We start from the raw sequence: 25,668 nt of genomic DNA on the forward strand, positions 1-25,668 counted from the left end.
AAATCCAACTCAAGCTTTATGTTACTACGATACTTTTTGTTTTGACAATAAGCATCGCCAAAAGCTCGGTCCTACTGTTCCTCTATCATCTAGCAGATAGCACACTACGCAGGGCAAGTGTCCTACTTGTTAGTACACTGGTCCTGATGTGGACCATTGCAGTTCTAGCAGGCATGGTCTTCCAGTGTGAACTACCGACGCCGTGGCTGGTGTGGACGGGCAAGTGTATCCCTTTGGTAAGTCCGATCAACACACCATGACTGAACTCGTTCTAAGTATAGTATAGCTACCATTCTGGATGATCGCCACCATCACGGATACTGTTCTAGAGACAGCCGTGATCACTCTCTCGGTACATCACATATGGACACTGCGGGAATCCTACCGCCAAAAAGCCTTGGCGACACTACTGTTGTCCATGCGCTTCATGTAAGCAAGGACCTAATACTCAGCTGAGACCTTGCTGATGTCCCGTGTAGCTTAGTTGCAGCATCTATCATTCGTCTGGTTTATCTTCGACAAGCATACGATCGCAATGGAGACCCCGCTTTCGACTCTTTACCCTACGCCGTGGTCACACAAGGCCAGACGACACTAGCCGTTCTCATCGTTTGCAGTCTCTGCCTCAAGCCATACTCTCGCTTCCAAGCATCCCAATCGCCGGCCCCCAAACCCAAATCAAGACACTCGAAAACCTGGTCTGGTAGCATCACCATCGGTGGCACGCCCTACGAATCATACAGGTCGTTTCCAACACCGATCATACGAGAACCCTTGCTGGCTATACAAGCGAGCATGTCTACACCAAACTCGCCGGCAGGTTCCAGGCACTCACTGAATGAAGATATACTGTTGCCAGATACACCGATACCCGCGCGATCTGCTAGAAGGCCTCCTCGGCCTCCTCCACCAAGTGAAGAGCAAAGACCAGATCTAAGTATGTTCACTCGAAGTCCTACTACACAGCAGGCGCCAGTGGTGACGAAACTTACTGTTTGTCAAGAGAGAGAAAAGGGAATGGACCTGAAGTCAAGGGGCTTGTTGATCCGATAGAGCGCATGTGTCTCTGTTCGTTCAAAATAGTTATAATGTATTCTGCTGGGCGGTTGCGGCAGGTAGCTACCATGAAGAATGCTTTAGCCGATGTACCTTCATGCATCCGTTCCATGAATCTACATTTTACACCACCACCCCTCCATCAAGCCCACCACCCAATCAGCGCCATAATCGCCGCCCCAAAAAACACATACCCGACCATCAACCCCAGCCTGCCCAAATCCTTCGTCCTCTCCCTATCAAACAAAAAGTCCTTAGCCAACAACTCCACCAACCCACTGTATATCAGAAACCCCGCACTAACCGCATTCAACACGCCCTGCACCATCAAACTGACCTTGCTCTCCGGCAGATACGTCGTCCTAACGCCCAGCCCCACGGCAATAGCCAGCGGCGTCGTGAGCCCATACAAGGCGCAAAGCGCCCACGGCATCCAGGTCTTGCCGCGCGGAAACGAGATACTGGATAAGCGGGCCCCGATACCCAGTCCTTCGAAGGATTGATGGAAGACTAGAACCGGGTAGAGAGTTTTGAACTCGTCGCCGACGACGCCGAGGTTCAGGCCGATGATGACGGAGTGGAATATGATTCCGAATTCGAGGACGAGAAACGCGCCGATTTGCTGCGCGAAGGAGAGGCGGGCTGCTGTTGAGGTGGTGCAGAGGGAGGATGAGGAGTGGTAGCTGCGAAGGCTTGCTGTGTGTTTCCGGTGGTGGTCTTGATCCCCGTTTTGGCAGTCTTGAGTCGGGTTATTAGTGTTGGATTCTGGGTCCACCATGGCTACTGGTGCGACTCCGATGGTGGTGGTGTTGTTATCAGAGCGAAGAAACGCGTTATTGGAAACCTCGCTCTCTTCTTTCTTCACTCCAAAATGCCGTTCGACATATACTTCTGCTCCTAGATCTACGCAGAACACTGCCATGATGGACGTCAGCACTATGGCTGCACACCATGGATACTCCGCCCATGCTCCGCTTTCTCCCACACAACTCCCCGGTCCTATTGCTTCGTACGCCGGATCTAGCAGGTGGATAAACGCTGTTGCGACTATGACTCCCGAACCGAAGAAGCGCGCGAAGGTGTAGAGCCCGAGTGGAATCTTCCAAGATGGTTTCTTGCGCGCGATGACGGGGAAGTAGGTTACGAGTGTGGAGACGAAGCCGATGACGAAGATGGACGAGATGCGCGCGCCGAGCATGCCGTTGTATTCGTTTTCGCCTACGGCGAAGTAGCAGATTACTGAGGCTTTATCGGCTGTCGTGAGGTCGACGTGCGAGGGGTCGAATGCTTGTGTCGCCATGATGGGCGGAGAGAGAGGGGAGGTGGGTTGGAAGGGATGAGAGGTATGATGGATTTCAGAGACTCGGACAACGTTGTCTCTAGCTAACGTGAGTCAGAACTGCAATTGATGTCCTCAAGCTCTCAGTGTAGTTGCGGCTCTGACGTCGGGCATTTTATCGTCTGCATGCCAAGTACCTTGTTGGACGATTGACAGCAGGCATTTCAAGCCACTGAGAAAGTGCAGTGTGTATTGTACTGCCCATGTAGGTACCGAACTACTCGGCACCCTCGGCATCTATCCCGTTCCGGAAGTCGTAAACGTTGAAGCTTTTTGGACGTTGCTTTGCTGTTTCTGGTGTCTCATTATGTGATATTGTCAATTTTTGCGCCTCTAGCTACCCTGCGTGTGTACATGTTGGGTTATTTTGTACTCTGATATGCTAATCGAGATTTAATCGTCATTGCTGCTAGCCCGGAGAGGACGTCTGACTGCGTTGTTGTATGCGCTCGGTAACGGGTGTTGAGCGTGGTCGGTGCGTCGGAAGACATGCAGGTGTTCGCTTTTTTACCCCTACCTACCTCTTCGTTGTATATACATACTACTACCAACATACACATCGGAATTCTGTAGAGCTTAGAACATCCCTTTGTACTCACGAGAATGAGTTGTACGGAAGACTATTAAAGCAACAGCTTTCTTTAGTGATGTAGTGGACAGGAGGTATTTAGATTCGTTTCCACAATCCAAACCTATCCCGATACCGCACCAAAATATCTCACACTCCCTCATGCCTTGACCCCATACTCCCATTCATGTCTCCTCAGAGTACAAAGCCTTCATGTTCTGCAGATCAGAAATAATCCTATCGATCTGAGCAACATCTTCCAATTCAACCACCTGCTGATAGATGCCCGCAACGCTGATATTCCAATCCGTAGTCTCATCGTAGAACGAATCATACGACGTCACCGAGGACGGTCGCAGGGACAACTCATCTGGAGCCCCATGGGCCGGCGGGGGACCAGGCGAGGAGAAGACAGAGGAGTGTGACGGCGACGGCAAGAAACCTACGGGTGAACTGGGGGAGCGGAACGCTAGTGGCATAGGGCGGTCGGGCGCTGACGTTGTTAGTTAACATGAAGTTTATTAGAGGTTGACGTGTATGTAGCGTACTATTAGGTGGGTAATCGCCTCGTCCACCAGGTGAACCGAGGGATGTCGACCTCAACGCTTGTGATTCTATCACTTTTTCTCGCTGAAGGTGAAGTGAAGGCGGCAACTTGTCGATCCGCGGACTAACTGGCGACGAGAAAGAACGTGTAGGCGTCGTAATGCCCCCATGTGTGGGGGAGTCGGCAGCAGCTTGTCGCTTGAGGATCGTGGTACGGGATTCACTAGAAGTAAGACGCAGATGTTAGTTTGCGTAATGTGTGAATGCAGCTATGACATGTGTATCTAGAATGTGGGTGGTATTCTGGATGGTTATGAAACGCTGCTAGTGGTAGTAGTAGACATGGGCGAGAAGGTAGGTGGTGGTGAGGTGGGAGACGAGCGAAGAAGAGACATGGCAGAGGCATCTAGAACATTGCGTGACACCAAGCAGTGCCTGGACAACGCAAGTTCGCAATGCGTGCGCATCTATGGAGGAGGATTTGTGAAGTGGGCTTAGCGTACGAGGGGCGGATGTCGTGGACGTCGCGGCAGAGTTCTTCGAGGCAGAAGTTGTTGAGGCGGGAGAGGTTGTAGCCCTATCAATCGTTCACATTAGCCAATCATATCTATACAACGGGTGTCGATGGGAGACTGACGCGATCAAGACCCAGCTCTCTCAGATATTTCTTGGCCTCCTGGAAGTGCTCGTCGCTCTCTTTGATCCAGTAGCCGAAGAGAGAGAGGTGGACGTCTGCGATGGTCATGTTGCGGACTTCGTCGGCGTACTTCTTCACTTCTTCTGCACTGAGGTTGACGTGCAGGGACTCGTTGCGGCGATGACGGCTGCTGAGTGTAGGACTGGCGAGGTCGTGGGCGACGTGTGTGCCTTCGCATTCTCCACACTCGTCTCTGAACCGCCGATTATCGACGCTATCGTCGTAGTCATACTGAGAGTAGTCACCTGGGTCGGCGGTGAAGACGGTAGGGTGGTCGTGTCCGAGGCCTTGGAGCTTGACAAACTTTCGGTCTATGGACTTGTTAGTTTGGGGTTGGAGTGGAGGTCGAGGGTACGTACGACGCTCGCGGATTTTCTCTCTCTCGGCAACAGTCATGAGATTACTAGGAGAAGGAATGTCCGAGCTGACGAGTGTGGTCTGCTGACTTGCGCGCTCGGTCTCAACGCTTGTGTCTCTGCCCTCGGACTCGGAGCTCATGACCTGCGTCAATGGGCTAGTACTAGCGATACTGCTGCGATTGCGCGCGAAGAGACTGCCAAAGTTCTTGATGCTACTCTTGCGATAAGCCTGGCGCTGTCCTTGGTCGTCACCATTATCGCTAATATTCTCCTGCACTTTGGGAGGTTTCGGAACGAAGCTGTCTTTGCGCTGCGCATTTCTCTGTGACTTGGCAAGCTGAGGGTAGAGCGATGGTACTGATTTTGGCGAGAAGTTGGTCGCTGCCAGCGTCGCTTGCATCTGCGCGTGCGGGAAATCCATGTTTTGAGTTCGGCGCGGCGGATACGTGTGCGTTCAAAGGGAAGGGAATGGAGATGTTGCTGAGAAAGAGACGCGGATATAGACGTGTTGGTACGTGGACGACGTGACGGCGTTTGTCAAACTGCGATAGTGACCACAAGGTAGCTTGCGCACTGACGTCAAAAGTGAAGGTGAATGTGAGCGTGAAGAGGAGTTGATATTGCTGGGTGACGTCCCGATTGAGCGATTGCGCGGCCATTAGCGGACAGTGGAGGAAGATTCAAAGAGGGGGAGAAGATGTCAGGGTCTACCACGCGTACAACTGCCCTGGAGGCTCAAGGAGTACAGAATTTACTTGAGATGAACGTAAGTGGATGCAAGATGAATATTCCACGATAAGGTGGAAGTGTTGGTCCTGTCCTCTTCTGGGTTTGTAGCACCACCTCAGTAATCGAGACGCCGGTGAAGTGTAGGCTTCTAAGGATGCCTTCAACTCTTCTTCCGTGATTTCGTATCCATCTCTTCCAACGAGACCAGCTGCGATCTTGTATATCTTGTAAAGTCTGGTTGAGCCGTCTGACCGGAGCGTGCTGCAGCATTTTCGTCATGTAGAATGCAGTTCGAGAGGCCTTTTGCCGGCCTGTACATTCAATGTCAGCTGAGCATCTTTCGACAAACTCTGCAATCTCCTGGAGGGACTTACTGCTTCGAGCGGGATGCTTTCATCTCCGTACATAACGGAAAGCGTGAAATCTGGCGACTTACTGAATGGAGACCAAGTCCAGACGTAAAGCATGCTCAGTGGGCGTGTAAGGACCAGCGATTTCGGAGGAGGACTCGCTGTCAGTGATCCGAACTCGCAATGAGCTCATACAATGCCAAACACCAGTAATTCCAAGATACCTAGTGTTGGATCTCAGAACGTGACACCACCATCGTGTGAAAGACAACCGACTATGTTGTAGCCCAGCTGTATGACTTGTCACGGAGCGTGAGATTGGTTTTCACATCGGCTTCAGGGAATGATGATTGCGAATGGATCGGTGCTGGCATGGGAGGTGGTACCCATGAGACAACAAGACTAGAGTAAATTCGACTGAAAAGCCACTCATCTTGTGAAAAAGCTATAGTTGGCACAAAGATGGAAGGAGGAAGCATGCGAAACGGAGCCTCGCTCATGAGATTTCCTAGACTTCCTCTTACTCACCTTACCTATGTCCACACAGTCTCATTCCAGGGAATTAAAAAAAAAAAGCGCATCTCAATCGATGCGAGCTCCGAGTCTCCATGTGATTCTCACTAGTGAAAGAGAACCAACAGCGATAGACGGTCCAATTCACGGCAGTATGTCTGGGGATCAGGTGCAAATCCAACACTGTAGACGTCCCACACCCAGTGTTGGCTGCATTCAGAGGGCAAGTCATGCGCAGACAAACAAGTAGTGTTGCATGGTCAGGTGAGGTTCAATGGAGACATACGTGCAAGCTGGAAGGGAGGGAGGGTCTGATGGCGGCTGTTGAGGGTGGTCCCGACGCAGAAAGTTCCTTGGCGACCCGCCCGCGGGCGTCTTCCAAGTTCCTGCTCCCCGCTCAAAAGGGCCGATGCAACAACACGTAGGATCGACTTATCTCGGTCAATAGCCGTTGACAGTCAAGCTTCACCTGCATGCGGTTTCTTCTTGGACCTCGTCTCGGCGATCCTGACCCTGCTGACGGCCCGAGCGTCTGTCCCGCGGCCTGCGATGACTGCGACACGCAACATTTCCTATCAACTACCCGAACGGCTTAAGAGCAATCTGCAACAATCTCTTTGCTTACCATGACCCCTCACGGACGCGCATCGGGTTAATCTAAAAAGGCTCTTTGACGCACGACTGTGTCTACAACTGGTATGGCATTCGTACACTCCCACCAGTAGCCTGCATGGATCAACCTCGCACGGCGCTTATGGGTGTTACACAACACTGCACAACGGTTTCTGCCGCGAGCAAGATGGGCTATACCCACTTTTCAACATCCTCGATATTGCGGCGCAGTCGTCCTTCAGCAGACGCGCCGGACACTGCCCTAAGTTCTAGGTCGTCAGGAAGGACAGGTTTGGCGTGACCTTCGACCACTCAGGCCTTGGGGGCCAACTCTGATCAGCGAACTCATGATCCTAGCTCTAGGCTGAGCGCCTCGGGAACGAGAACTGGAGGAGCTTCAGGGCAGCGAACCATAGACAAGAACGCCTTCTTCTTGTGGCCTGACATCAGGTCCGAGGAGCTTACCTACACCTCGAAACGGGCAGCAGTCATGCTTAGTTGAAGGGGCTCGCAGGCTGAAAAGGTGCTTCCTCGCGCTGATTCGCTAGACCATGCAACAAAGTTGAGCGAATGGGGGCTGTGAGCCGCCTTGCGTCGAGAGCGAACCACGACAGCAGATCCCAGCCGTTCAGGAAAGCACCCGATGTTGGTCCACACCCCGGGTCCCCGTTGTTGGCACCTCTCATCCTGCAGGCGCTGCTCTATATGAATTTGCGGCGTGGTTGATGCAAGTTGTCCGCCGTCAGCCAATGAAGCGCTAAAGTTAGCGCCCCCGCGAGTTGGGTCGCCAATCATTCCCTACTTAGCCGCATATCCAACGTCCTTCATCCTTTAGGAGCTTTCCGTGCCATGTCGCGACGGCGGGGTCAGGACAGGCGGCTCTCGAGTCTTGACACGCGTTTAGACCAACAGGCGTAGTCCCACATTGCCACCTCAGTAGCAGGAATGCGCAGATAGATCTGTCAGCTGTAAACGGTGTGGTACGCACCGTTGCGGCGCGGATGACGCGTGTGTGGTGCATTCATATAACAAAAGTGTAGCCTGCAGATCATAGGTTGTACCGCTTTCAGCCCTCTGTTATCGTCCTGTTTCGTTTGGGGGCGCAGCTTTGGTCTCCTCTGCCGTCTGATTTACCCAGTTGACCGGTCTCGTTGCTACGCCGCAATACTCTCCTTTCGGTACTTACGTGTCTACGGGTGCCGCCTTCTTTTACATCCTTCGCCGCCGCCTTTCCCGCGCTTCTTTTCGTATCGTGCGTCTCGTTCGCACTATCACACAACGCCTCCGCGATTTAAAATTACTACCTTCATTGAAAAGCTTGTCCCTAACTTGGCACTGTCACACCCATAGACATGGCTACACTGTCGGTGCCGTCGCCTAGCCTGGGCTCCGGTTCATTGGGTGCCAGCATCCACAGACCGCTCTCCACTCACGGGCTGCCAAAGCAGCCGCGTACAATGTCACCCGAACGACCACATCGTTTCTCCGCAAAGTCCACAAAGAGCTATCCTCCTCCAGCTCTTGTACACACTCCTATGACACCACAATCCCTGGGACCAATGTCTCCCCCACCTATGTCAGCAAAGTCTTTCGGCACCTTCATCGACTCGGAGCCGTCGACGCCAGCCTACTCACCAAGGATGGACCACCAGTGGGACGACTCATCGGTGGTCCTAGTCCGCCCCATGTCCTCGTCTTCTGAACCTTCAAGTCCTACTGAGCCAGTATGGCGCATGTTACAACCACTCCCGGTGAAGGCCCCACCAAAGCCCAAAGCCAGCGCCGTCAGACCTCAGTCCAAAGAACCCGTCACCTCTGCCAAGGAGATTTCATCACAGACATCGCTTGCATCACACCCTACTAAGCAGGCGAGCTACGTCAATCGCCCGCACGCGATCAAGCTAGCAAGCCTATCACAACAAGATTTCCCCCCGAAGAGCGAAGACATCCCACAGGGTGATGTTACATCACCTCAGCCGACAGCCAGCACACCCACAGCGGCCGCCTTCGGAAAACTGGCAAACAAGATGAAGTTGATGCTCCGGCGTAAGAACACGAACGCAAAGAAAAAGGAGAAGAAGAAGCGAGAGTACGAAGAGGTAGACCGTATAGAGGATGTACACTGGACAGAAATGTGACCTCCACCTCACACCAAATGGTTCGAACATCTCAAAGTCCGACGTCTATTGCTACACACGGAGATGGGGAGGAGGCTGGACGCTGCGATTCCTCGTCGGTGTATCGTACGAAAGCATCCGGGAATTAATACAAGGCATCGGTGTCCGAAGGAAGATGGAACTGTATCAGAACTACACATCAAGACTGTTGCTTATACTCGTCCGGTCAGATTAATGAGCTGCTGGCCACCAACATCACTCTTGTCGGCGTATACGTGGCGTACTTGATGTTTCCCTTTGGTTTTGGGAGGCGTTTTGGATCCTTATGGCTTTCATGAGTTGCACAAGCAAGTAACGACGATACCCAATCCTTACCATAGCCTATTACTAGCAACTATCTTTTCATCACTGAACTCGTAGCAACCACTGCCGATGACCATGGAGCGATGAGTTCTGACTAGAATCATCTATAATGATCACACAGAGACCACCAAACAGTTTGTATCCCACAAAGGCCTTCCAAATTCTAGCCAGCGCGTGTCTTTCTAGACTCATCGTTCTCGTGCCAAGCACCTGCCCGATTGCTCCACGTGAAAGGGCAACCAAACTAGCGCGTGCACAGACCATCAAGTCTAAGCTCCACAACGCGAAAGAAGCTGAACACATCTCACCCATCTTGCGATACAGGGAACACTTTAGGTAAAATGATTCCCAGAAGGTTGGGAAGCGCCGTACGGCTCAAATGCGCCGGCAAAGCACAGCCTCAAACGCGCTTACAGAGGCCACTAGCAGTGACGACCCGTGCTTTACGGCCACACACAGGACGCGTTCTGTCAAGTCCGTTATCACGTGCCCTCTCGCAGACAAGACTCCTACAAACCCATCCCAAGAGTTCAAGAACCAACGGAAGAAACATTGCCCTCTTCAACACGCGATGGAACCAACCAGCCAAGGACTCCACAACCACACTCCTAGAATCGCGCTTCCCAACCAAGACCGTCCTTGTACTCCTCACCCTAGGCGGCCTAGCATACTACTTCGTCGACATAGTAGAAACCGACTGGACAGACAGCGTCTACGGCGCCTTCGAAACCGGCGACGATGCCTCGCAGCTCGCCCAACCCCTCCACTTCTACTCCTCCAAAGAAGAAGTCCAACACATCCTCGACTTCCACATCCCAGACCTCAGCGCCCCGATGAAAGATCCCGCCATAGCGAAGTTCTTCTCGGAGCAATTCGACAAGCTATGCTACGGATGGATGATGACGCCCGATGATTCAAAGAAGGGTGTCGAAGGCATGCCGGACGTGCAAATGCCCATAACACACGGATGTCGGTTCCGCAGCAACGAGCCATGTGAGGATTTCTTCGCACTAGGAACGTCGCCTGGTCCCGGGCAGAACCTGTGGAATTACTGGACTGTACTAGATGGGCATGCAGGACGACACACGGCATTCTACCTCCAATGGACACTAATCCCCATGGTATCCTCCGCACTCAGCACCCTAACACCGCACGCCTCGAGCCACCAAATCGAAAGCAGTATAAAAACCGCCTTCCTCGCCACGGACAAAAGTATCATGTCCCGCGCCAAAACAGCCGCAGCCTGGTTCCCCGCCGCCAACGCCGCCGCTATCGCCGCGCTCACACCCGCTTTCTCGGGGTCCTGCGCGCTACTCGCTGCATTCGATCCCCAAACCTCCAAGTTACGCGTCGCATGCACAGGAGACTCGCGCGCCGTCCTAGGCCGCTGGGACCCCTCCACATCCTCCTACACCGCCATCCCCCTCTCCGAAGACCAAACCGGCTTCAACACCAAGGAAGTAGAGAGATTGGCAAACGAACACCCAGACGAACCCTCCGTCATAGACCCCAAAACAGGCCGCATGCTAGGCATAGCCGTAACCCGCGCCTTCGGCGACCACCGCTGGAAATGGGATAACGACACGGTCAAGGCGTGCCAGCACAAATTCTGGGGTACGGCGCCGCGGCCAGGGAATCTAAGCCCGCCCTATATGACGGCAGAGCCTGAGGTAACGGAAACGGAAGTCGTGAGGAGGGAGCCGCGGGATGGCATGTTGTGTGGTGATGACGGGAAAGCAGAAGAAGGCGGGAAAAGCGATTTCCTCATCCTCGCTTCCGACGGCCTATGGGATCGTATCTCATCCGCTCATGCCGTAGAGTGCGTATCCCGCTATCTCTCCGCGCGCGCCCGTGGCCAAGGCTCTGTGAAGGCCGACCCGGAACTCCTGCGCAACCCTCCTGTTTTCCCGTCCAACTTCTCCAGTTTGGATCCGGGTGTGACGTGCGATCCCGCGGCAGGCGAAGACGTGGATTGGAAAGCGGAGCCGCAGTATTTTGCGATTGAAGACGAGAATGCGGCGGTTTGTTTGGCGAGGAATGCGATGGGTGGGAATAGGAGGGGGTTGTTTCTGGGGGTTTTGGCGGGGCCGGAGCCGTTGAGTCGGAATGCGGTGGATGATACTACTATTATGGTTGTGTTTTTTGATAAGATTGGTGAGGGGGGGGGGAAGGGGAAGGGGGGTAGAAAGGTAGAAGAGAGTAGGGGTGGAGAGGGGGAGAAGAAGAAGAGGTGGTGGTGGCCGTTGTGAGATGGGCTGCCTCTACTTGAAGAAAGAACAGGATAGGAAATGAGCTGATAAATACACATCATATGATGAGATATGGATGGCTTAATTGTCTGAATTTGGACGTCAGATGCCTGCTAGTAGACTACAGAAAAGAAAGCAAGAGAGTAGTGATGTTGATATCCTCCCAATCTCAATCCGTCGAGAGCCAAAAACAACGCCTTCCACGCCTTCAGCCTCAGCTATGCAAATGCTCCTGATTCATCTGCTCAAAAGAACAAAACCTAAAGAGAGATAGTGATATCACAACCCCATATCCGAAAAACGCAACAGTCCCGCCCTCCGTCTGAGTTTCCTTATCTCCTCATCTTTCCCATCCCTACTCACATCCATCCTTCCCCCGCTCAAACCAAGAACTCAAACCAATACTACTGTAGGAAATCGCGTTGAACGTTGATGAAAGCGCCAGGCCCGCCGTCGTCGGCGAGTTCGGTGACGAGGGCTTCGGTTTGTTGGATTAGGCGTTCGAGGGCTGCGGACGAGGATTTGCCGAGGGAGACTGCGTGGGTGTTGTTGTTAGTTCGAGCTCTTTCTTCTGCATCTTCCATCTTTGTACGTACCTAAAATAGCGCTATTAAGTTCCTCAGCAACAGGCGCACGCCCCGAAACCTCCAGCAAAGGCGCCAGCGCACTCTCCCGCGCATCCGCATATGCTATAAGCGCAAACGTATCCTCAAGAGCGCGCTTGACTTCCCGTCTTGGGTCGTTGGCGAACTCGGATTTTAGCTCCATGCCATATGTTATAGTTTCGCTTGTCGCTCGTTCGCTCTTTGCTACTTTGTCTTCCATGTCGTCTTCGTCTCCGACTTCCAAGTAGTCGTCTTGGTCCTTGTTGTCCCAGCTGGGTGGTGGGTTGTGTACGCCTAGTTGCTCGTCAAGCTCCATTTCGAAATCGTATTCTTCTGTTGCGGTTGAGTTGCGCTTGTTGGGATTCGAAGCGGTGGATCGTTTGGATGATGGTGTTGGTGCGGATTGGCATTGTGCGTTCAACTCTCCGCATCGTCGGATCATCTCGATGAACTTTCGGCAGCGGAGTTTGAAGTAGATGTTTTCGTTGTCGCGGAGGACTGAGGGGTAGTATGCGGTGGTGTGCTTAAGTGCCTTGTCAATGTCGCCCTCGAGGATAGCTGTCCGTATTTCTGCTTCCTGTTAGCCTGCATTTGTACCCTGAGGGACGAGCTTACTTTGTCGGTTCAGCGCATCCAGATCTTCCACTGCTGCTCGATATGAAACGTCTGTCTCGTCGTTATTCGCAAGCGCTCTTGCTTCCTCGACAATCTCATCCGAGAAAGCTCGTGTAGTCTCTACATAGCCGTCGTGCGCCAGATATTGTCCCACCAGCTGATGTATCAGCGCATCCTCGCCTCCCAACGCACCAGCCTCTGTTTTGGTCCGGGCGATCTCAGCTTGTATGGCGGCCTTCTCGTCTTGTACCATCTTGTCGATATCGAAAGCGAAGGGTTCTTGGCCAAAGTTGACGCGGACCATCTCGCCGGGCTTCTTCATGCCTACGGTAGGATAGTACGGCATGTTGGGTTTCAGATCTCGGAAAGCCGTCCCTGGACTTGTTAGTACTATCCATATCCCTCACTCCGCGTACTCACCTTGCATATGTCCATTCTTCGTGAAGAACGCAGTATTTGTCCGGAAGTTGATGCCACAGCCAATAACATCCAGTGTGCCAAACTTAGGCCCGTATGATTTTCCAGAAGTGGTATTACTAAAGACCTGGCCATCGTCGCCATGGTACGCATACGAGTCGGGCTCCCAGCCCGGTATCCTACTGAGGGCAACTTTGGGTCCTGAAAAGCCTACTCCAATCATTCTACTGCCCGGTGAATTAGCGTGTGCATTAAAAGGTGTCAAACGTACATACCCGTCTTTCCCCTTAGAAACAACAGTAACCTCGTAGTAGTAGATCCCACACTGCCGCGGCATGGGGAAGTCCGCGCGAACCGACGCAGCTTCATCGTGTGTCTTCTGTGAGCCCGAGAACTTGGCCAGCCTCTGACCATCCTCCAGCTCAAGCTGAGGAAACCTGTCTGCGTCATTCCACCGTGTCGGCCATGGCGCTACCGGCTCATCCACAAAGACCGGCGCACGCTCTACTATCTCGTGCGTGAGACCGCGATGTGACGGCGCCATCTTGTGCAAGTTGACGCTGCTAGAACTAGTAGACAGCGAGCCTGCATTGGACGAGTGTGTTGACTTGTATTCCCGCTGGGCTGCCAGCTTCGCCTTATGCGCCTCTTGTAGCTTCTCGGCGTGCTTGGACCCGCGCAGGTAGGAAGGCACGAAGAACGGCGGTATATCCTGTGTCGATCCTCCCAAGCCATGCCAATAGCCAGACTGGCTGGAGTATGAGGGCAGTGGCCCACCGGCCCTTCCGAAACTCGTAGACATGTGGCCGTCGGCGTCGATGGAGCGAGAGAGGCGGTTCGGGTGCGATGTTGAGCCGCTGTTGGCGAGGTGTGCAAAGGCGCCGGATCGGGTGGGTTGTTGGAATGAGCTATTGCTGCCTGCCGATGCAGCAGCTACTCTGGCGTAGCTGTCCCTCCGAGGATTCATAGTGGTCGATAGTGGCGCTGCTGCCGAATACCAGCGTGTTCGGGCGGGCGTTTGGAAGCGATCGCAAAGGGCGGACACGCAGACTACGCGAGTAGTAATGGTCGAGCGGGCGGTCGTAGTCGCTGACGGGATTTGGAGACGTCCAACAGCGCAGTGACGCGTGGGCTAGCTGTCTCTGGCGCCGAGTGAATGCGGTACTCTGTGCTGGAAGGTGCCAACGGCAAGGGCAAGAATCAACGGCACCCGGGCTCCTGTGAAGCGATCGTCACAAATGCATTCATGGTATCATCAGCGGAGGATTTGCTGCAGGAAAGCTAGCGAAGGAGGGCTGGGCAGGTTGTACGTCAATGAGGTCCATGGGCGGAGGTTTGGATGCGCCGAGCTATCGGTGGAGATCCCCGCGATCCACGGGTACGATAACGCCATTCAGGTCACGCTCATCCTTGACAATCATCATACTATGAGCTTCAAAAGTGGGCACTCTACAATCTCAAGGCGCGAGAAGACACACACTGTCACGTTGAAAACCTTTGGCATGGCATATTGGCAATACCCGCTACCGAGGTTCTCAAGATGCATGCATGGACAAGTACTTGTAGTTTGACATGGATATTCAATTCTCTCCATAATGCTATGCAAAGCCCCCTTTCCGTCTCTATCCGGATTCCATATCCGTATCCAGTATTTGTGATGTCCATTCACAACATACTTGTGCGCCGTACACCATGCTGCCCGTGGCAGGCCAGTGACGCCCCAGTTGGCGCCTTTTACGTAGTAATGCAATGCGCTCCCTCAACGCCAAACAAGACAAAGGAAGCAAGTCGATATAGTCAACAGGTAGCAAGAAATAAAGTAAGGTCGAGCCGTAAGAGGTGCAGGCTGTCGCAGGAGTACATCAAAGGAAATGAGGCCAAGAGCGTTCATGCCTCAAGCGGGAATAGGAGCAGGAGAGCTTGCTATGCCGTTCATGGGCGTTGGTACGGGTGTGCTGTCGCCGTTCAGTCCACTCTTGTCGCTGATTGCGCTGCTCTCGTCCTTCAGTTTGGACTCGCTGGTGCCGGTGCTGTCGCTCTTGACGTCGTCGGCGAAGGCGCCCTTGCGGCCTGGCTGGTATGTAGGCACTTGCCACATGACGCCGGTGAAGCTGCGGACCTGGAATCCCTTTTTCTCCCAGCGACGGCACTTGGCCCCTGACCTGTCGAGGGCGCGCAGACGCTCGTTGATGGCTCCCAGGTTTGCCTTGGGGCCTGCCTTGTTGATGGCTGCGGGTGCTGGGAAGGGCCCCTTGGAGTTGGGGTCGTTGATCATGTCGCCCATCTTCTTCCTCTTTGGCCCTGGCTTGGCCTTGGATGGTTTGGGGGTTGTGGTTGCGCCATTCGCGCCAGCTTCCATCTGCGCAGCACTCCGCTTGCTGCCGGGCTTGGGGCCCTTCCTCTTCGAAGAGGGGGGCGCCAGCGACGACGGTGTGCTTCCGTTCATGTTGGGGGTTGAGTCGGCGGGCGTGGCAGCAGGTGAGGGCTCGTTAATCTGCGGCGCGGGTGTTGGTGGAGAGGGCTTGGCCTCTTCCTTGGGCGGCGTTGCAGGCTCGTGTGGAAAGTCTCGCAGAGAATCCGGTGACAGCTTGAGTGCGACGACGAGGGTCTTTGGTGATTTCGTGGTCATGTTCGCGTGCAGAGGAACGCGGCGATGATGGACGGAGATGGCTGATGTGGAGGGCAGCAGAGATGGGGGTGGTGATGGTTTGGCCTGCAGCGGTGAGGAGAACAGACAGTGGCTCTGCCGGTCAGCGCGTTGGCGTGTCGGTGGCTAGGGTGAGCAGCAAGCTGGGTGAGCCGTGCTTCACAGGAAGTCGAGGTATCGTCGAGCTGATGAAGCGCGTCGATGCAAGCAGAGCGTGGAGAGATGCAGAGGGGGAGTGGCAGGGAGAGTGGGTGGTGACGAAGGTTGCCGCGAGGGCAAAGAAAGGGCTTCGCCGGCCCAGCTGGGGTGGTCGGTTTCCCAGATCATATTGGGCGGGAATCGTCGCTAACGTTTTCTCATTGTATTCCGACACTCCCAAGAGGAGGAGGGCGCACGGCCCCCAGTCACGCTAGCCGCATTTGTGCTCTGGATATCTTGCTGTCGCTGCTGGCAGGCAATTATCGCATGTGCATCGCGTTTTCCATTGCATTCTCCTGTCTGTTCTGCCTGCCATGGTGTGCTCGGCAGGATGTTGGCGTTCGACTGGCGAGGTCCGTGTGGCATCGAGCTAAATTGCGCGTTCCATGGAGCGGCGGGCGGTGCGGTAGAAGCATCGCGCATCGCCCACCCGGAGTCTGACACCAACCCAACCTTTTTCTTCATCCGAGACGCTCAGAGTCTGCAGTCCATCGGACATGGTTCTATACTTGGAATACCCTTACTTCTCCGGGGCTCACCGCACTGCGACGCGCCTTGCATCCTCATCCATGGTTCTATCGAGGCGCATCAGCTTGCACAGTACCGCTGACTCTCATGCATCGCCCCTGGGCCTGATCACAATCCACAACCAGGGACAACGCCTACCAACCGAGGCCGAGTGACGTTTGCTAGACCTGCCGCCGCATCCATCGTAACCCCAGCCATCCACGATTAATCTAGACAAGTCGCAGCATTGGTGTTGCCTTAGCCTTGCCCAGAACATGTTCAAGGTCATCACCTTCAGATCAACGCCAGAACAGGTTTCATCGTCGTTTGTGTGATGAAGCGACGCCGCGCCACGCCATCCGAAGTCAATCCGTGCCAATAATTGTGGACTCAAACATGTGCTACCGCCTACCATATGGAGGAACACGGTGCTACATTTTTCTCAACACAATGCGAGGTGGGTACGACATGTGTAGTATGTCAAAATAGGTAGTCGCAATAACATGACCTTTTCGGAGCTCAATTGGATCCATCTTGCTAGTCGGCAGCAGGAGCTCATCTTTCATAAAAGAGTAGAGTGGTCATCTAGCAATCGCAAGGAGATCAGCATGTTTTGAATTTGAGCGATATAAGGGATGCGCAGTATGTTGGGAATGGAGAGGTCAAGATCAGGACAGCGCCATTGAGACACTCGTCTGCGAAATGAAAAACATGATTGGAAACCCTTTGAGCCCACCCCGTAACGCATCATCAAACAAGAATTTGCATTTTGGAAATACACGAATTGTCTAGCTTTATGAGGCTTTCTCCCACGAGTGGAATGCACGAATAACATCATCAAACATCATGGAGTTTATAGTCACCCGCGAATTAGACGAACATCTACTTCACTCGTGGGAGCGAAGTATTTGACCAAAGAAAGCACGGCATGTTAGAAGAATATGGCAGCTCATTCGCCAATATAACGTTCGAGTCGCGGTAAAGAGCAAGGTAGCACGCCAACGTAGGAAAACACCGAAAATCATGGAGTCTACGTTGACTTTGGATCACCTACTTTGCAAGTTTTTGGTTTGATGTAGTCTGCAGATCTGTCCAGGTTTTTTCTTGTATGACGTGGTAGTAATATATTGATAAGATTTTGTCCTTATTCCTCTTCACTATGGCGTCTATCAACCACTTGTGCACTTGACGATGTCTTGAGTTCAAGTACACTCCATACAGTGTTGTCATGTCAGCGCGCTCTTGTCACGCGATGCGTCGAAGCGCTTCCACCCATACAGCTGGTAGCAACGACATTAGCAGCCGTCTATGCTTCGTTCATCAGCCTCGCCGTCTCTTCGTCCCGTTCACTGCAGTACCGTTAGCTCTCCTTGCCTCATCACCACTAACCGCCACCTCATCATCGTTCATCCACTCCTTATTAGCGCCAGGACTGCGCCGTCTGAACTGACCAGCACCTACAGCCACCACTTCATCCTCACTATCGCTTGCCTCGATATCCAACAAAACGGGCATCCTGAACTCTGCGTCGCCAATCGACGGTCCGAATTCCGTGGCCGAGGTCTTAACAGGGTCTACGGTTAGGACGTCGACTTCTTCGTCTTCGGCGTTTAGACGCCGCTTGTGCAGTTCTTCGAGGGGCTGGATGTCGAATTCATCTTCGCGCTCGATGTATTCTACGTTTTCTTCTACTTCGACGAAGTCGGGGGCGAGGGCGGACCAGCGTTGCGGCTGCAGGATGGACCAGAGCCAGACGCGGCCTGAGTCTACTCCGACGGCAGCGACGAAGGGTCGGAATGGGTGCCACTCGACTACGGAGAGCTCTTCCTTGGTGCCTTCTAGAATCTTGACTAAACTGCCCTGGCCACGCTCCCAGACGTAGATGTGGTGGTTCATCCAGGTAGATGCTGTGACGTATTCGCCTGTGGGACTGAATGAGACGTGATTCCACGAGAGCCTCTGCACAAGGTCCTGGAACTTGTGCTCGACTTCCAACTGCAGTGTGTCAAAGTCCAACTTTGGGTCGCTCAGGTCGGGTAGGTGGAGTGTCCTGACAATGCGATCGCTCGAGTTGAGCACGACGTCCCTCCCTGATGGCGTCATGCGGATGTATACGATGATGTTGTTGGTGACGCGGAACGAGTAGCGGACGGCGTGTGTCTCGGTGTCTATGATGTTCAGCCACCCCTTGTTGGTGCCTGCTATGATGTGCTGGCCCGTCGGTGTAAAGAGCGTCATGGTGGTCGTCTGCTTGGCGTCTTGCGCCGTCTGCTTCTCGGAAGCATTCTCGCGTTCTATGTCGGTTCGATGGGGCGCGGAGGAGAGGGAGTGTTTGACGGGAACTTCCTCGGACATGTCGACGATGACGGGCTGGTCTTCGAAGAGGGCGGCTACAAAGAGCATGCTGGAAAGCAATTAGCCAGGGCATTGTAAACGTGACTTGTATGCTCACTGGTTCTTTGGGTGCAGCTCCGCTATGAAGATGGCCGCTTCAAAGCGGACGGTGCGCACCCGCGAGCCATCCTTCAAGTCCCAGAGCACACACTTCCAGTCCTGTCCGGCGCTGAGAAGATAGCGATCGTTGGTCGACCAGCTAAGAGACTGGACCTGGCGCGTGTGGCCGCGCAGCTTGCGCGCAACGCCGTTTGTCTCAATGTCGAATATGACGACGATGCCATCGTGCTGGAATCCAATCAGCGGAAATCACATGGCACGGCGTAACATTCGCGTACCCGTCCGGATGCAAGCAGATCGCCGCGGTGGCTGAAGCGAATTGACGTCGAGTGGCCGCTGCCTGCGCGTTGTCAGCTGCTGCCTGGTGGGAAAAGTAACCTGGGAACAATGTCGAACTCACGTAGGCGGCCGGTGATGACATCGGGGCAGTCCTGCGCAAGGACAAAGGGATCAACCAGCGAGAGATTCATGGTGGTGCACTGCAGAGGGCGGGGAGTGCAGGGCAAGGAACTCAATTGGCAGCATCTTTACAGACGCGACTGGTGAATGAAGTCCATAGGCGCAAAGTGAGCAACATGGAATCGGCGTGGTCCTGTCCGCGGTGGTCACTGCACGTGAGACTCGGCTAGTGCGTCAAAGCGCGGCCGCAACTCTTTGTCGCCTTCCGTCTCTAACAGCACGACGCCCTCACCACCACCCCACCCGCCATCACCAACGGCCGCTCTTACCTACTTAGAGCGCGTCTTCCACCTCGACGACCCCGATAGTGCTCCCCCGAGCGCTTTTAATACGCGCGCACGCCTTTGACCCCGAGGCGCGACCCGGCGAGCCCCCGACCCCCGTCCGCCCTTTTCACGGGTACGACTCTTCGACCGCATCTCTTTCCGCGCGCGGCGCGCACTCAGTCTCTCACCAGGCGCCACAGCTATCGACGCAGCTACAACGGCAGTCGCACCTACTACTTAATACGCGGAGGAACCGCCCGGCGTGGCCACCGCGACCGCCGACCGATAGTTCTCTCACCCGCCGTCCCTTTCAACTTCCACCACCGCCAGGATGCCTCCCGGCGCCCCACAGGTGTCGAAATGTCCGCTCCGGACGATCAAGGAGATCCAGTTCGGGCTGCTCTCCCCCGAGGAGATCAAGGCCATGAGCGTGGTCCACATCATCTACCCGGAGACCATGGACGAGCAGAAGCAGAAGCCGCGCGAGCAGGGTCTCAACGACCCCAAGCTCGGCACCATTGACCGCATGTACTCGTGCGCGACCTGCAAGGAGGACATCCAGACCTGCCCCGGCCACTTTGGTCACATCGAACTGCACACACCCGTCTTCCACGTCGGTTTCGTCGTGAAGATCAAGAAGCTGCTCGAGACTGTCTGCCACACGTGTGGTCTGATCAAGGCTGACTTCGTAAGTCTTCCCGCGGAAGACAGAGACTTCAGATCCTAGATTTTCATGCTCATGCTAACTGCAATATCAGAACCATCCTGACTGGGCCGCCGCCGCCAAGACCAAGGATGCGAAGAAGCGTTTCGACAAGATCTGGCGCATGTCCAAGGGCAAGACCGTGTGCATGCAGGATGTGGACGACGGCAGCGACAAGAACAAGCTCCCCAAGATCGCCCACGGCGGCTGCGGCAGCAAACAGCCAGACTCTATCCGCAAGGAGGGTCTCAAGCTGACCGGCACCTGGAAACAGAGCAAGAAGGACGACGACGACGGCCAAGGCGACCGCAAGGAAGTCATCACACCGAAGCAGGCGCAGACTATCTTCAAGCTCATGTCTGACAACACACTCCAACTGCTCGGCCTGAACGCCGACTACGCTCGCCCCGAATGGATGATTCTCGATGTCCTGCCAGTACCTCCACCTCCGGTTCGCCCCAGTATCTCCGTCGACGGTACCGGCCAGGGTATGCGTGGAGAGGACGATTTGACCTACAAGCTTGGAGACATTATCCGCGCCAACGGTCGTGTCGCAGAATGTCAGCAGGAGGGTTCGCCTGCTCACGTAACGGCCGAGTTTGAGGCTCTCGTCCAGTACCACGTCGCCACCTACATGGACAATGATGCCAACGGTGTTCCACAGGCCATGCAGAAGTCTGGCCGACCGCTCAAGACTATCCGTGGTCGCTTGAAGGGCAAGGAGGGTCGTCTTCGTGGTAACTTGATGGGAAAGCGTGTCGACTTCTCCGCACGTACTGTCATCACCGGTGACCCTAACCTGTCACTGGACCAAGTCGGTGTGCCCCGATCTATCGCACGTACCCTGACATACCCCGAGGTTGTCACCAAGTTCAACATCAGCAAGCTGACGAACCTGGTGCGCAACGGTCCTAACCAACACCCTGGTGCCAACTACGTCATCAAGGCCGACGGTGTCCGTCTCGACCTCAAGCACAATAAGAACCTCGACGACCTGCGGTTACAGTACGGCTGGAAGGTCGAGCGCCACATTGACGACGACGATGTCATCATCTTCAACCGTCAGCCCTCACTGCACAAGGAATCCATGATGGGACATCGCGTCAAGGTCATGCCCTACTCCACCTTCCGTCTCAACTTGTCCGTCACATCACCCTACAACGCTGATTTCGACGGTGACGAGATGAATCTTCACGTCCCCCAGAGCGACGAGACCCGCGCTGAGGTGCAGAACCTGTGCATGGTCCCCAAGCAGATCGTATCACCACAGAAGAACCAGCCCTTGATGGGTATCGTGCAGGACACGCTTCTCGGTGTTTACAAGATGAGTCGTCGTGACAACTTCATTCCTATTGAGCAGGTCATGCCCATCCTCATGTGGGTGCCTGATTGGGATGGTATTGTTCCAGAGCCGGCCATTCTGAAGCCCCGGCCTCTCTGGACTGGCAAGCAGATTATCAGCATGGCTTTCCCACGTGAGGTCAACATTGAGAAGAAGGAGGCGGACTCCAAGCCCAATGCATACAACGACATCGTCGACAAGTCGTTCGCTATCAAGGGTGGTCAGCTGCTTTACGGTCAGGTCACAAAGAAGATTGTCGGAGCCTCCGCAGGTGGTGTTATTCACATCATCTTCAACGAGCTCGGACCGGATGCAGCAGTCAAGTTCTTCAATGCCTGCCAGCGCATCTGTAACTGGTGGCTTCTTACGTACGGTTTCAGTTTCGGTGTGGGTGACACCATCCCAGACCCTGCCACGTCCGACAAGATTGCCTCCGAGATTGGCAAGTCCAAGGCCAAGGTTGAAGAGATCATTGCGACTGCTACTAAGGACGCGCTTGAGCCCATGCCTGGTATGACGATTCGTGGTACATTCGAATCCAAGGTCCAGAAGTTCCTCAACGAAGGTCGTGAGGGTGGAGGTACCGCCGCTCAGACCAGTTTGAAGGACTTCAACAACGTTGTCCAAACTGTCGTCTCCGGTTCCAAGGGTTCCACTGTCAACATCTCTCAGATGGTTGCCCTCGTCGGTCAACAAGCTGTGGAAGGACAGCGTATTCCCTATGGTTTCAAGTACCGGACGCTGCCGCATTTCTCCAAGGACGACTACTCGCCAGAGTCTCGTGGATTCGTCGAGAACTCATATCTGCGCGGTCTTACGCCGTCGGAGTTCTTCTTCCACGCCATGGCTGGTCGTGAGGGTTTGATCGATACAGCAGTCAAGACAGCTGAGACTGGTTACATTCAACGTCGTCTCGTCAAGGCGCTCGAAGATGTTATGGTCAAGTACGATGGAACTGTGCGTAACTCTATGGGAGATATCGTTGAGTTCATCTACGGTGAAGATGGTTTGGATGGCGCGCACATTGAGAACCAGTCCATGGATATCCTCATGGCTTCCGAGGCCGACTTTGAGGATGGATACAAGCTTGACGTTCTCACGACGGACTACCCGGAGATTCCAGTGTCGAAGCTGGAGGGTGCTACTATGTTCCAGGGTGACGTCGACGTTCAACGAGCCCTGGACGAAGAGTTCGAGATGATCAAACTTGATCGTCAGACTCTCCGCAAGAATGTGACCGACGAGAACCTAGAGTCCTTCCAGTTGCCGCTCAACATTCAGCGTATGATCCGGTCCGCTCAGGCGCGGTTCAATATCAACCCCGAGAAGGCTGTCAGCAACCTACACCCCATCGAGACCATCAGACAGGTGCAGGAGACTCTGGAGCGATTGGTTGTCATTCGTGGCACCGACGAATTGTCAAGAGAGGCCCAGAGCAGTGCAACGTATCTGTTCAAGGCTCATCTTCGCGCTCGTCTCGCATACAAGAAGCTTGTCGTTCAGCATCGCCTAAACAAGGAGGCCCTGAACTATGTTCTTGGTGAACTCGAAGACCGCTTCCTCAAGGCCGCTGTCGCTCCTGGTGAGATGGTAGGTGTTCTGGCCGCGCAGTCCATCGGTGAACCCGCTACACAAATGACGCTTAACACTTTCCATTTTGCCGGTGTGTCTTCTAAGAACGTCACTCTCGGTGTGCCCCGTCTCAAGGAAATTCTGAACGTCGCTGCCAACATCAAGACTCCGTCTATGTTGGTCCGCCAAACAGACTCCAAGGCCAGCCAACAGGATGCCAAGCGCCTGCGAAGCACCATCGAGCTCACAACCCTCCGCTCATTGACACAAGCTGTTGAGCTTTACTACGACCCCGACATTCAGTCCACGCTAGTTGAGGAGGACCAGGACATGGTTGAGTCCTACTTCATTCTTCCCGAAGAGGACGAAGTTATTGAGTCCCAGTCCAAGTGGTTGCTTCGAATCATCCTCGACCGCAAGAAGTTGTTGGACAAAAGTATCACCATTGGCGAAGTTGCCGGCAAGATCAAGGAAGAGTTCAAGCCTAATCTGGCAGTCATCTTCAGTGACGAAAACGCCGACGAGCAGGTCATGCGTGTTCGTTTCATCTGGGACCAGAACCTTCAGAAGGATGACGAGGATGAGGACGAGCGTGACGAGCGATGGATGCGCAAGCTTGAGAAGCATCTTCTCGATGACGTTACGCTACGTGGTGTTCGCGGTATCGAGCGTGCTTTCATCCGAGACCACATCACTACCGTTGAGTTGGCAGACAAGTCTCTTGTACACTCGAAGAACAAGGACGAGTGTAAGGAGTGGGTGCTCGATACTACAGGTACTGCACTGGCCGAGGTGCTTGCCATTGAGGGTGTTGATGCCACCAAGACCTACTCCAACTCTTTCATCGAGATCCTCGCTGTTCTTGGAATCGAAGCGGCTCGTGCAGGTCTTCTCAAGGAGCTCGGTATGGTCTTGTCCTTCGACGGTTCTTACGTCAACCATCGTCACATGGCCTTGCTCGTCGACATCATGTGCCAGCGTGGTCTTCTCATGGCCATCACCCGTCACGGTATCAACCGTAACGACACTGGTGCTCTTATGCGTTGTTCTTTCGAAGAGACAGTCGAGATTCTCCTGGAAGCTGCCGGATTTGGTGAGCTGGACGACTGCCGTGGTGTATCTGAGAACATCATGCTCGGCCAGTTGGCGCCCATGGGTACCGGAGAGTTTGACGTGGTCATGGACAATGCCATGCTTCTCACAATGGTGGAGGACAACTCCAAGATGATGGGTGGCGCTGCTGGCGCTGGCAACTACCTGAGTGACGGAGCCAACACACCCTATGACTTGGGCTCTCCTACGTACGAGGGTGGCATGGGTGTCGGCTCTTACGATCAGGTTTCGTTCTCTCCTATGGCTGCCGCTGGTGGAGGTGACGATTCCGGTGGTCTCACTGACTATGGTCGTATGTACGGAGGTGGTGGTTTCAGCCCCGGCGGGTACGACGGAGGCAGAAGCCCGGGTGGTTCAGGCTTCACTGGCATGTCTCCCGGCTTTACCAGCCCAGTGTCTCCAGGCTTCTCGCCAACTTCGCCTGGTTACTCGCCTACCTCGCCTGGTACTGCCAGCCCTCGTTTCGCCGCAACATCACCGGGATACATGGCTTCGCCTACATCCCCGCACTACTCGCCTACGTCGCCTCGATACGGCTCACCCACATCACCGTCGTACTCGCCCACGTCTCCTGCTGGCTACTCCCCGACGTCACCTCAATACTCTCCCACATCGCCCAACTACAGCCCAACGTCCCCAACATTCATGGGTGGCGCGACCTCCCCCGCGTACAGCCCGACGTCGCCGCAATACAGCCCCACATCACCGCAGTACAGTCCCACAAGCCCTCAATACCAAGCGAGCAGCAACAGGCAGTCTCCGACTTCACCCACGTCGCCGCAATACAGCCCGACGTCTCCTCGCTACTCGCCCACGAGTCCAGCAGGCTCCTTCTCACCTACCTCCCCGCGCTACAGCCCTACCTCTCCGGGCGGAGCGTACTCTCCTACGTAAGTACCCCTTTTGGTCATAGTTGTAGACAACCCTCCGTTTTATCTTGCACGTGCTAACGTTTATTCCAGATCTCCAAAGCAATAGTTGGCTTGATGGCGATGTAGGTATCGGAGCCTTCTTTTTTCTCTCTCGATCTCTTCTTCTAGTTTTTGTGTATGAAAATGTTCTTTTCCTCCTCTCTTTACCATGGCTTGATGATCTGGGTGAGTGACCTCTTCCGGTGTGAAAATGTCGAGCAAGTGCCTTGCCTGCTCCCCTTCTCCCCCGAGAGTGCTCTCTCTCCTAGAACTTCATTCGTACATGGTTGCTCTACCCTATCACGGCTGGTCTCGTATGGCAGTCTCATGTCTGTGTATGTGGTATACCGTTCCTTTAACT

At 54.3% G+C, this 25,668-nt stretch overlaps 7 protein-coding genes across 7 annotated transcripts; 3 read left to right on the forward strand and 4 right to left on the reverse strand.

The window, feature by feature from the left end:
- Window positions 1-1,927: 1,927 nt before the first annotated feature.
- On the forward strand, window positions 1,928-2,141 carry J4E83_008298 (uncharacterized protein; the record flags this gene model as incomplete). The annotated part of the gene is made up of 2 exons (XM_049335195.1): window positions 1,928-1,932; window positions 1,958-2,141. The coding sequence occupies 2 exons, from the start codon at window positions 1,928-1,930 to the stop codon at window positions 2,139-2,141; spliced, it is 189 nt and encodes a 62-aa protein (XP_049185734.1).
- Window positions 2,142-4,116: 1,975 nt separating this feature from the next.
- Window positions 4,117-4,986, reverse strand: J4E83_008299 (uncharacterized protein; the record flags this gene model as incomplete). The annotated part of the gene is made up of 2 exons (XM_049335196.1): window positions 4,117-4,517; window positions 4,566-4,986. The coding sequence occupies 2 exons, from the start codon at window positions 4,984-4,986 to the stop codon at window positions 4,117-4,119; spliced, it is 822 nt and encodes a 273-aa protein (XP_049185735.1).
- Window positions 4,987-8,328: 3,342 nt separating this feature from the next.
- On the forward strand, window positions 8,329-11,498 carry J4E83_008300 (uncharacterized protein; the record flags this gene model as incomplete). The annotated part of the gene is made up of 2 exons (XM_049335197.1): window positions 8,329-8,875; window positions 9,709-11,498. 2 exons carry the CDS (start codon window positions 8,329-8,331, stop codon window positions 11,496-11,498), a joined length of 2,337 nt encoding a protein of 778 aa, XP_049185736.1.
- Window positions 11,499-11,902: 404 nt separating this feature from the next.
- J4E83_008301 (uncharacterized protein) lies at window positions 11,903-14,102 on the reverse strand (the record flags this gene model as incomplete). The annotated part of the gene is made up of 5 exons (XM_049335198.1): window positions 11,903-12,033; window positions 12,095-12,673; window positions 12,719-13,093; window positions 13,139-13,362; window positions 13,411-14,102. 5 exons carry the CDS (start codon window positions 14,100-14,102, stop codon window positions 11,903-11,905), a joined length of 2,001 nt encoding a protein of 666 aa, XP_049185737.1.
- A 927-nt stretch (window positions 14,103-15,029) lies between these two features.
- Window positions 15,030-15,764, reverse strand: J4E83_008302 (uncharacterized protein; the record flags this gene model as incomplete). Its single annotated transcript, XM_049335199.1, has 1 exon — window positions 15,030-15,764. One exon carries the CDS (start codon window positions 15,762-15,764, stop codon window positions 15,030-15,032), a length of 735 nt encoding a protein of 244 aa, XP_049185738.1.
- A 2,043-nt stretch (window positions 15,765-17,807) lies between these two features.
- On the reverse strand, window positions 17,808-19,411 carry J4E83_008303 (uncharacterized protein; the record flags this gene model as incomplete). The annotated part of the gene is made up of 4 exons (XM_049335200.1): window positions 17,808-18,891; window positions 18,940-19,169; window positions 19,220-19,281; window positions 19,342-19,411. 4 exons carry the CDS (start codon window positions 19,409-19,411, stop codon window positions 17,808-17,810), a joined length of 1,446 nt encoding a protein of 481 aa, XP_049185739.1.
- Window positions 19,412-19,997: 586 nt separating this feature from the next.
- Window positions 19,998-25,290, forward strand: J4E83_008304 (DNA-directed RNA polymerase II subunit RPB1; the record flags this gene model as incomplete). Its single annotated transcript, XM_049335201.1, has 2 exons — window positions 19,998-20,354; window positions 20,425-25,290. The coding sequence occupies 2 exons, from the start codon at window positions 19,998-20,000 to the stop codon at window positions 25,288-25,290; spliced, it is 5,223 nt and encodes a 1,740-aa protein (XP_049185740.1).
- Window positions 25,291-25,668: the final 378 nt, after the last annotated feature.

Source organism: Alternaria metachromatica (assembly GCF_023757995.1).
Source record: "Alternaria metachromatica strain BMP 0045 chromosome Unknown scaffold_23, whole genome shotgun sequence".
Classification (NCBI taxonomy): domain Eukaryota; kingdom Fungi; phylum Ascomycota; class Dothideomycetes; order Pleosporales; family Pleosporaceae; genus Alternaria; species Alternaria metachromatica.